This window comes from Bos indicus, chromosome X (assembly GCF_029378745.1).
Source record: "Bos indicus isolate NIAB-ARS_2022 breed Sahiwal x Tharparkar chromosome X, NIAB-ARS_B.indTharparkar_mat_pri_1.0, whole genome shotgun sequence".
NCBI classification, from domain to species: domain Eukaryota; kingdom Metazoa; phylum Chordata; class Mammalia; order Artiodactyla; family Bovidae; genus Bos; species Bos indicus.
In genome coordinates this window covers 92,948,472-92,959,707 of record NC_091789.1, presented here as the reverse complement: position 1 = coordinate 92,959,707, position 11,236 = coordinate 92,948,472, and the positions used below count along the sequence as shown (strand labels likewise).

The 11,236-nt window shown below is 45.5% G+C and overlaps 1 protein-coding gene across 2 annotated transcripts; it reads right to left on the bottom strand.

Moving 5' to 3' along the window:
* Positions 1 to 2,843: 2,843 nt before the first annotated feature.
* On the bottom strand, positions 2,844 to 6,337 carry RBM3 (RNA binding motif protein 3). Of its 2 annotated transcripts, none has more exons than XM_019956184.2 (7): positions 6,183 to 6,337; positions 5,503 to 5,622; positions 5,161 to 5,267; positions 4,415 to 4,520; positions 4,206 to 4,311; positions 3,505 to 3,571; positions 2,844 to 3,021 (listed from the first exon to the last, which is right to left on the bottom strand). In XM_019956184.2, exons 2-6 carry the CDS (start codon positions 5,603 to 5,605, stop codon positions 3,511 to 3,513), a joined length of 483 nt encoding a protein of 160 aa, XP_019811743.1. In that variant the 5' UTR covers positions 5,606 to 5,622; positions 6,183 to 6,337; the 3' UTR covers positions 2,844 to 3,021; positions 3,505 to 3,510. The 2 variants fall into 2 exon arrangements, with proteins under 2 accessions (XP_019811743.1, XP_019811745.1); XM_019956186.2 differs by having other exon boundaries at positions 3,505 to 3,568.
* Positions 6,338 to 11,236: the final 4,899 nt, after the last annotated feature.

Genomic DNA, 11,236 nt, shown 5'->3' with positions numbered 1-11,236 from the left:
CAGATAGTGACTGCAGCCATGAAATTAAAAGACGCTTACTCCTTGGAAGGAAAGTTATGACCAACCTAGACAGCATATTAAAAAGGAGAGACATTACTTTGCCAACGAAGGTCCATCTAGTCAAAGCTATGGTTTTTCCAGTGGTCATGCATGGATGTGAGAGTTGGACTATAAAGAAACTGAGCACCAAAGAATTGATGCTTTTGAACTGTGGTGTTGAAGAAGACTCTTGAGAGTCCCTTGGACTGCAAGGAGATCCAACCAGTCCATCCTAAAGGAGATCAGTCCTGGGTGTTCATTGGAAGGACTGATGCTGAAGCTGACTCCAATACTTTAGCTACATGATGCAAAGAGCTGACTCATTTGAAAAGATCCTCATGCTGGAAAGATTGAGGGCAGAAGGGGACGACAGTGGATGAGATGGTTGGATGGCATTACCGAGTCAATGGACATGAGTTTGAGTAGACTCTGGGAGTTGGTGATGGACAGGGAAGCCTGGTGTTCTGAAGTCCATGGGGTTGCAAAGAGTTGGACAGGAATGAACTGAACTGACTAGGGATGGAACACAGGCCCCAGGAGTCTTAGCCTCTGGACCACCAGGGAAGTCCCTGAAAAAGGTGTTTTGAGTTTCTTACACCCCAAAAACCAGAATGTAGGGAAGGTGTAGGGTTATTAGCACAGACCTACCCTTCTCTAAGTATGTCACCTCCAGTACCACTCAGTGAGGTCGATAGTATTATTCCCACTTTGCAGACATAGAACCTGAGGCACATAAAACTAAGCTAGGAAACAGGGTCAGTGACTTCCATGTGGGGTTAGAGAGGAAAAGGTTTGGGATTTCTTCTGGACTTCAAAATGGGCAGGGGGTGGGATGTCTATGAAAATGTTTCTGTCAAATTTGTGGGGAGGGTAGGCAAGATCCAGGGCTTGAAAATAAATACTTGTAGACCAAGGGTCTGGTCTTCACAGGTTTGGGGACACAGGTTCTCAAAGCACCTTTAAATATGAGTTCAAGTCTCAGTGGGTTCTTGGGAAACATGCACACTAGTGAGATTCTGGTCAGAATGAAGAGGACTAATAAGCATTTAATAAGGGTTTTGAGTCTCCCATCTATAAACTGTATTGATGAGTGATGCAGTGTCAAAGAAAACTGTCTCCTAGGCCCCTTTCCTTAGAGCAAGTAAACCAGAGCTGGGCAAGACTGGATTACTGCAAGTGTGTGCTCAGTTGTGTCTGGTTCTTTGCAACCCTATGGACTATAGCCCGCCAGACTCCTCCGTCCATGATTCTCCAGGCAATACTGGAGTGGGTAGCCATTTCCTCAAGGGGATCTTCCCAACCCAGGGCCACCTGGGAAGTCCAACACTCCTACACAGCACCTCAGGAAAGGTTATTTATAGTTTTTATGTCACTTAGGGGATCATTTTGTTGTAGAAACTTTGTGGTTACCAGACCCTATCTCAGGCCACATTGGGAAGACACTGTACTTCCTGAGACATAAGGTGCAGAAGTGTTCCCCACCCTAGGCAATAACAGTGGGCCTCCTGCCAGATTCCACTGCCTTAACTCCCTGGAGCCCAGCACAGAATGCCTAGTACTCAACTGGTAAGGAGTGGCTGTAAGGCCCCTTTATCTGGTCCAGACAGGTCTCAGAAGTTCCCAAGTCTCCATCCACCCAACAAAGCAAATCCATGGCTGAGAGAAATGGTCCTAGGCACTGTCCCAGCTAGCTGGGAGGCAGAAGAGACAGGTCATCAGTACTGCAACTTTCACAGTACAGTGACCCATGTGGTGTCAGCTTGGATTGCTGTTTATCAACACCACTGAAATACGTGGAAAGCAGCACAGCCTGGGTTTGAACCCTGGAATCCGAATCCAGAGGCTGTGCTCCTAGAATCCTGTTTTCAAATCAGGCTTGTCCTATCTCACACCAAGATGAGTTTATTATACCTGTGTCCACCCCTATTATTTCAGGAGCAGTTGGCACCACTATTTATGACAGGATTTAGTCTCCCATTCCCCCCCGCCCCAGATGCTTACATTCTCAGTACAATCTCCTAAGGAAGGCACCTAAGATGCTCGGAGGAGACATGAAGATCAAAACTCCAGCAGCCTTCCCAAAGCTGACACTGAGATCATCACAATGGGACCAAGAGACCACGTCAGGAAACCCAATTCCAGCCACAAGGGAATTTCGCTGAGATTCCCCACCCTTCCCACAGGCCTGATGTATGTATACCCAAAGCAATCCCAAACCCAACCAAACTTTGAACTCAAGGTCTCTACCCTTCTGGCAGTCCCTGCCCACCTAACTGTATCCTTTTCTCAAAATCTCCCTCTTGGCCTTCCCCTATTTTTAACTTGTAGTAAGCCTCTATACCTTAATTTGAGCAAGAAAAAAGCACTTCAATATCAATTTGTTTTCAGTTTTCATCTTTTTAATCAACTCAGTGAAGGACATCCTAAACACTACATGAAACAACAGAATTTTTTTCTTCCAGTTTAAAAAAAATGACATACACAAGTATTTCTTAGAAAGTTCTATATAATCAAGGCAGAAATCTTGAGTAAAAAACACCTATAAGTTATCATGCTCTTTATTCTTACAGTTGGAAACTGCTTCCTAATCAGGATTCAACATTGTGTACAGGTTTTTAAAATGTTTCTAGATACATATTAGTAAAAGAATCTGGCCAAACATTTCTTGGCAGAAAACCCTAAGAGCTGGAACTAAAAAAAAAAAAAAACCTGGTAAAAAAGGAAGAAATACTCAGACTCTACAAATATCTTCAGACTTTGTCTTTAAATGGGAGAAGAATTTTAAAACAAACAAAACAAACATGGAGCTTTCTGAAAGATCTTTAATAAGGTACCTTGGGAACTCAACTCAAAAAAAAAAAAGAAAAGAAAACCAGGTTGGTTTAACTATTACAGATGTTTCAGTGCAGCTCCAAAAGTCTTTATAAATACAGTCATTTGGAGAGGTGGTCCTGGTCCTGGATCAGATTATTCCTTGTGTTTCTGAGAACAGTAAGAAGGGGGAGAATTGTGATGTTGGGAATACACTGCTACTGCTAAGTCACTTCAGTCGTGTCCGACTCTGTGCGACCCCATGGACTGCAGCCTACCAGGCTCCTCCGTCCATGGGATTTTCCAGGCAAGAGTACTGGAGTGGGTTGCCATTGCCTTCTCCGGGGAATAAGCTAACATGCTTAATTCCCAGGGTTGACGAGGATGCTGAAAGGCTGGAAACCCCTCCATCTCTTACATGCTCAACAGGAGATGATTATAGACAAGACAGGTGGCCCCCCAACCCCTACTTCCATCAAAGCAGACTAGCCTTAACAGGCACCTGAAAGCAAGAGAGGCCTAGGAATGGTTGTCAGGTGGGCCTGCTGAGGTATGCACATATAGGAGGAAAGGTGAGAGCGACAGGATAAGACTGGTGGACAGAGGTCTCTTAAATGGCAACACAGAAGTCTCACTTACATTAGGTGCACATACCTCATCTCAGTTGTCATAATTGTCCCTGTAATTTCCCCCTGAGTAGCGGTCATAACCACCCTGGCTTCTGGGAAAAAAACATATGTAGTAGTATCACAGCAACGTATTATATATTCTGCAGTATTACTAAACACCATGATAAGTTAAACATGAATATCAAGTAAAACTCAGTCATATGGTATATAATATAGCATATTAAATATTACCACCATACATAATCAAGACAGTACAATAAACAAATGTCGCCATCTATTGCACATTGCAATTACATGACCTAACAAATTATTTACCAACGTTATACTTAACCCAAAATATTGCTTCATACTTGCTTTATAACTTCATTACAATTTGCAAACACTATTAGCACCACAGCAAGGTATGTATGAATACTCAGGCAACTGAGCTTTTTAAATTTTTGAGAAAGAAACTGAGTTTTTAAAAAATTTTTTAAAAGTTTATTCATTCATTTCCCTGCACTGGGTCTTAGTTGCTACACACGGCATTTTCAATCTTTGAGGTGGCACGTGGCATCTTTTTTAGTTGTGGCATGTAGGGTCTACTGCCCTGACCAGGGATTGATCCCAGGCCCCCTGCATTGGGAGTACAGAGTCTTAGCCACTGGACCACCAGATAAATCCCTAAGATGAGTTCTTAGTGAGAGGGAAGAAGCACCAGCGTACCCTAACCTGTTGGTTACCCACCTGCCACCATAGTCTCTGGACCTTCCATATCCATATCCGTATCCGAATCCATATGCTCCAGGTCGATTGTCATACCTGCCACTTCCATAGCCCTGGTCCCCACCACCTACAATAGGGAAGAAATATTTTGAATGGCAATTGTCTAGACCTAGACTGCTAACAGGCAACTCTCCTCCATACCCCATGATCAAACTTACCAATCAACTTACCTCTAGGGTAGCCACGACCACGTTCATAGCCCCCAAAGGCACCCCCTCGTGATCCCCGGGCTGACTTGCCAGCGTGGTCTACACGGATCTGACGACCATCCAGAGACTAGGTGTGGGGAGACACAAGGGTGGATGGGTTGGTGGTCAAACAGGGCAGGGGTGAAATAGGAGTGGGCTGGGCAAGTGGGCAAAAGAGCCCAGAAATTCCTGCTGGGCACCAGGTTCTGGGTGCCATATTCCAGAACAAGCTCCTTTGACCCAAATGGTTTTATCTGGAGCTACAGAATCCCACAAAATTACCTGAATCCACCATGTTTCCCCTGCTACTACTTACATCTTGACCGAACTCAGGTTGAATTCTCCTCCCCACTCCTCTAAGCTGCCCGACTATTAGGGCTAGACAGACACCTCTCTTGGTCTGAGGCTTCAGAGTCCATCCCAGAAGACTCACGAGGTCCTCTCCGGGCCAGGCCCGCAGGTCTGCAGACTCTACTACCTAAGCCCAGAGCAGGTCAACCATCCACAGGTGGCTTCTCGGCCTCATGCAGGACCAGTCGTCGCCTCCCAGGCAGCCCGGCTCTGTCTGCCGCTGCCCTCCACCCCCTAGAACAGAAGGCAGTCACGCTCCTGTGAGTGGGCACTGCGGGGCTTGGTGGCCGCGCTGCCCCAAGCAGACACAGAGGGAAAAACAGAATGGTCCAAGTGACAGATGGACGCAGGGCCCCTATGCAGGTAGGAGACCTCACCTCTCCATTCATGGCTCTCATGGCATTTGAGGCATGCTCCGGATTGGTGAAGGTGATGAAGCCAAAACCCCGGGATCGCTGAGTCTCCCGGTCCTTGACGACCACCACTGGGAAAGACAGGGGAAAGAGCTAAGAGGACAAGTAGTAAACGGTGTTAAGAATGGACCCTCCTTCCACTAAAACTCAATGGAAACTTATTGGGTTCTCAGTCTTAGGCCTAGGAACAAAGGCAGGAAAAGTGTAAGGCCTGGGGTTCTAACCTTTCTCTCCTGTTTCCTGAAATGCATGGGACCCAGACTTTCTTCCACAATCCCCCCATCACGCACCTGGCCCATTTCTCACCCTCAGAAATAGGTCCAAAGCTGCTGAAGTGGTCTTCCAGAGCCCGCTCATCAGTGTTGAAGTTGAGCCCTCCCACGAAGAGCTTCCCTTCTTCAGAAGACATGGCAGTAAATTCAAGTCCTGTATTGAGGATATGGAGAATAGGAGAAACTGTGGAGATGGGAGAAAGAAGAGGCTGGAGAAGTGAGAAAGGATGAAGGAAGAGAGAACAGAGAGGAGACAAAACAAGCAAAAAACAACAACAACAACAAAAACCGGGGTAACCAAGCACAGACAAAGACGAAAAAGACAGAAACCTCTGGAGTCGGTGCCCACACAATATCCACTACCCAACGCCCGTCATTTTGTACACCTGCGCATGCCCAGAACAACCTTGAACAAGATGGCGGCGGTCACATGCAAAAAGAGCCCCCTCCCCCCATCCGCCTCCGCCGTAGCACGATCACGGCTGCCACCCACGCCGCCAGCCCTTCCCGGCGTTTCCTGCACTCAAATATAGCGCGCCAGCCTCACACCAACCAAAAAGTGTCACCTCCAAGCACGGAACCCACCCGATCCAGTGAAGCCCAAGCCTATGTGTCAGAGGCCGTTACTTCTCATTCGCGCACCTCGCTCTCAACCGGCGCATCAAACGTCAGTGAGACGAGTAACAGCCGCTCCGCAAAATATATGCTACTTACCTGCAAACTAACAATAACTCAGAAGAGAGCCACCACGAACGAGCCGAGACTGGGGAGGTTGCCGCGCGGCAACACGCTAATAAAGGGCACGGAGTGGACACGTCACGGAACTTCCGCCACGCGTGCCGCCGTGCGCGCTCATTGGCTAAGGTCAGTGAGGCGGAGCGGGAGGAAGGGATAACTGCTTGAAGGGAGCGGGGAGCTGAGCACGATTCCGGAAAAGGACTGGAGGTTTGTGATGTTGATGCAACCTAACATCAGCATCTCGGAGAAGGCAATGGCACCCCATTCCTGTACTCTTGCCTGGAAAATCCCATGGACGGAGAAGCCTGGTGGGCTGCTGTCTATGGGGTCGCACAGAGTCGGACACGACTGAACGACTTCACTTTCACTTTTCCCTTTCATGCATTGGAGAAGGAAATGGCAACCCACTCCAGTGTTCTTGCCTGGAGAATCCCAGGGACGGGGAAGCCTGGTGGGCTGCCTTCTATGGGGTCGCACAGAGTCGGACAAGACTGAAGCGACTTAGCAGCAGCAGCAACATCAGCATCTGCCCAGCCATCTTCATCCCTTACACGCTCACACCCGTTTCCGTCTCTGACATCACCCTTACCACCCTTGATTTCATTTCCCTCATTGATTCGGACGTCTTTCTCTAGGTTCCTTGAGGACATAATTACTGTCCTCTGATACCCTTTCACCTTCTAGTCCTCCGAGCTCATACCCCCTCAAGGGCCCAATGTTTTATCTCCCCACTGACCCTGACGTCATCACCATTCACAGTCCTTAACATCAGACATTCCTTCGTTTCTTAGCCCCTGACCCGGATCCCTTCATTTCCTCCTCTGTGCCCAACATCTAGCCACCTGTTATGCAACTCTTCTCCCTGGCATCGTTTCTTCTCATTTGTAACCTCAGCCCTTATCCTTACCTGACAGCTTCCTGAAGCCAGTTTCTCGAATTCCCCACCAACAAACCACCTGAGGTGCCTTCTATAAAAGAGAATGCTTCAGTCTTCAAAAGGAGTAAATCCCAATCCAACAGAATGATTTCTGCTGTCACTCAGAGTTGCTGAACCCTTGATCCACGCAGAGGACACAATAAGTAAAGGACAGATTGTCTGAGTCCACTGCCCACAATTGTTCTTGTCCGCCTTCTGAGTGCCTGAGCTACCTTTACAATGAATGGATTTGACAGACTTTTTGTTTCTGAGCTCTCCATCAAGGAAGAATGGGTTAGTTGCCCTCAGAGACTTGAAATATGTCATCCATAGAATGGACTCGTCCAGCCTGTTAAGGATCAGCACCCCAAATACAGACTAGATCTGTTAACTTTTGGGATACAGTATGGTGAAAAAGTGAAAGTGTTACTAGTCTCTCAGTTGTGTCTGACTCTTTGCAATCTGATGGACTAGCCTGCCAGGATCCTCTGTCCATGGGATTCTCCAGTCAAGAATACTGGAGTGGGTTGTCATTACCTTCTCCAGGGGATCTTCTCAACCTATGCGTTGAACCCAGGTCTCTTGCACTGTAGGCAGATTCTTTACTGTCTGAGGCACCAGGGAAGCCCCCTTACAGAGGACAGTTAGAATAGATTTACCCTAATTCCTAAGAGCCCTGGGATTTTTCAGAGTGCTCAATGAGCATTGTCTTCTTTCTTAAAGTTACCAGTTGCATTAGCCCCTAAAAGAGAGCCAGCTTGTCCTTAGAAACTTTCAAGTCAGTCATTGAATTCTCTAGCTATGAAAGTACTAGGTGGCATCTTCTTTCGATATAAAGCTGTTGCATCTACAGTGGAAATCTGTTGTTTGGTGTAGCCACCTTTATTATTTTAACTAGATCTGGATAAGTTGCTGCCACTTCTACATTAGCACTTGTTACTTCAACTTGCACTTTTATGTTTGTTAACACTCATGATCCAACCTCTGCTAGATTCAGACTTTTCTTCTGCAGCTTCCTTCACCTCTCTCAGGCTTAACAGGACTGAAGAGAGTCACGGCCTTGCTCTGGTTTAAGCTTTGGCTTAAGGGAATGTCGTGGGTGGTTTGATCCTCTATCCAAACCACTAAAACCTTCTCCATATCAGCAGTCAGGCTGTTTCTCTTTCTTATCATTTATGTGTTCACTGGAGCATCACTTTTAATTTCTTTCAAGAACTGTCCCTTTGCATTCACAACTTCAGTAACTGGTTACAAGAGATCTGGATTTCAGCCTGCCTCAACTCCTGATGTGCCTTCCTCACTAAGTGTAATCATTTCTAGATTTTTATTTGAAGTGAGAGACTCTTCCTGTCACTTGAACATTTTGAGGCAATTGTAAGTTTATCAAGTGGCATAATTTCAATATTATTATGTCTCAGGGAAAGAGAGGCCTGAGGAGAGGGAGAGGGACAGAAAATAGGGCAGTTTGAATATACATTTGTCATTTAAGCTTGACATCCTAGAGTCACGGATTATTGGTAACATCAAAGATCACTGATCATAGATCATCATAACAAATACAATAATAATGAAAAAGTTTGAAATATTGCAAAAATTACTGTAATGTAACACAGAGATAGGCAGTGAGCAAATGCTATTGCAAAAATGGTGCCAACAGACTTGCTGAATGCTGAGTTGCCCACAAACCTTCAATTTGTTAAAAAGAAAAAACAAAACCCATGATACAGAAGGAGACTCATAGACAGAGAAAACAAACTTAATAGCTACCAAAGTAGGAGGGGTTATTTGGGAGTATGGGATTAACAGATGCACATTACCACACATAAAATAGATAAACAACAACGACCTACTATATAGCACAAGGAACTATATTCAATATTTTGTAATAAACTATAATGGAAATGAATTGAATAAAGAAAAAACTCACAATATCTGTAAAGCACAATTAAAATGAGGGATGCCTGTACTAAGAGTTAGGGGAAGTCAGAAGTAGTTTGCAACACTTCCCTGGTAAGTTGGCTGGTAAAGAATCCACCTGCAAAGCAGGAGATGCTGGTTCAATTCCTTGGTTGAGAAGATCCCCTGGAGAAGGGATAAGCTACCCACTTCACTATTTTGGGGCTTCCCTGGTGGTTCAGACAGTAAAGAATCTGCCTGCAATGCATGAGACCTGGATTCCATCCCTGGGTTGGGAAGACACCCTGGAGGAGGGCATGTCAACCCACTCCAGTATTCTTCCCTGGAGAGTCCCGATGGACAGAAGAACCTGGTGGGCCCCAGTCCATGGGGTTGCAAAGAGTCAGACACGACTGAATGACTAGGCACAACAAACTATAGTGGAAAAGAATTGAAAAAAGAAAAAGACTCATGATATCTGTAAAGCACAATAAAGCAAAGCACAATTAAAATTAGAGGTGCCTGTATTAAGAGTTGGGGAGAGCAGAGGTGGTTCACAACACTTCCTCAGACAATAGTTTCAGAGATGAGCATCCATACACAGGGCAGGAGGAGAAAAACTCATGACCAGTATGGGCAGAAACCAGGCACATAGTTACAGCTTTCACTGATTGGTTGAGCAAGGAGCAGGAGGGGATGTGAAGCTTGTTGCAAAAGAATGGGAAGAGCTGAAATGTCTTATGGCTCAGCCCATCTAAAGTCTATCATGCCTACCTCAGATCCATTAAGAAACCACAGCCAAAGGACTCAGGGGTTTTCTGCAGTAGATCCTGCCTACTATAATTCCTGTTTCTTGGGGAGATTTCACCAAGACAAACTTCCGTAGGAAATCACAGATGAGGCAATGACTGGCATCCGGGCTCTACTGTCTCATAGTAGATAATGCTGATGAAGATGACCTATTGCCAAGGCAGAAACTGACCCCCAAAATTATAGATATATTTTTTAGATCAGCCCCACTGCCCTGCCATTCCATTTTCCAGGGTATCTTCCTGATCCAGGGATCAAGCCCGGGTCTCCCACATTGTAAGCAGACTCTTTCCTGTCTGAGCCACTAGGGAAGCCCCTGCATCCACAAAATGGACTTGTCTGACTTTTGCCATATCCAGACTTCCTACGCCTAGGATAGACATGAAGAGATTTCACATTGTCCACATATGTACTAGTTTTAGCCCTCTGAGAATCTGAGCCTCCATGCAAAAGAGAGGTACTTATTTACCTCTCAAAGTGTCTGAGCTCTGATCACATTCTACAGTTTGTGACACATCATCATAGTTGTTCTATGCAGTCTCTTGTTTTACTTATTCTTTTATTCCTGCACCCGACTATCATTCTTTCATTCCCATGGTTAACTATGTTATTGAGTTTTATGTGTATCTCTTGGTATGATTTCATATAAAATTGGTATTTTGTGTATATTTTTGATTAAAGTAAATGGTAGTGTTATTTTTTAAAACTTTCTTTTTCAACCAGCATTATGTTTTTAAGATCCATCTGTGATAATTCCCTGGCAGTCCATTGGTTAAGACTCTACGCTTTCATTCATGGGGCTCAGGTTTGATCCCTGGTCGGGGAACTAAGATCACACAAGTTGCACCACACAGTCAAAAACAAACAGAAACGAATGGAAGTTTTGTTGGGAATACACTGTAGTAATAGATTTGGGGCAAAATAATATATTAGCTGTGGAGGTTTTAAGATATGGTCATAAACTCTATGATAGTGCCCCCATCAGAAGTTGGAGCCTAGTTCCCTTGCCCTTGAGGGTGGGCTGGACTTAGTGAGTCACTTGTACTGCACAGAATGAGCATGTCACTTCCAAGACTAGGTCATAAAAGGCACTTAGGCTTCCTGCTCTCACACAGACTGCTTTCTCTGTGGGATGGTATCTGGTAGATCAGGCAGCAGCCCTATGGAGGAACTGAGGCCTCCTGCTAACAGCTATGTGAGCGGGCCTTCTTGGAAGTGGAGTCAAGCCTTCAGATAACTGCAGCCGCCTTCCACATCCTGACTGCAGCCTCATGAGAAATTCAAGGCCATAACACGGCTAAGCCACTCCCAGAATTCTTGCCCACTGAAACTTAGATAATGTCTATTGTTTTAAGTTTGGGAGTAATTTGACATCAATACATAGTTGACACATCATAAAATCTTCCCA

Coding starts and splice junctions, on each gene's coding strand:
- RBM3 (XM_019956184.2), bottom strand. CDS start 5,605: ATGTCTTCTGAAGAAGGGAAGCTCTTCGTGGGAGGGCTCAACTTCAAC. Junction 5,268..5,502: donor CTTTGGACCTATTTCTGAGG/GTGAGAAATGGG, acceptor TGTCTTTCCCAG/TGGTGGTCGTCAAGGACCGG. Junction 4,312..4,414: donor TGGTCGTGGCTACCCTAGAG/GTAAGTTGATTG, acceptor TCCCTATTGTAG/GTGGTGGGGACCAGGGCTAT.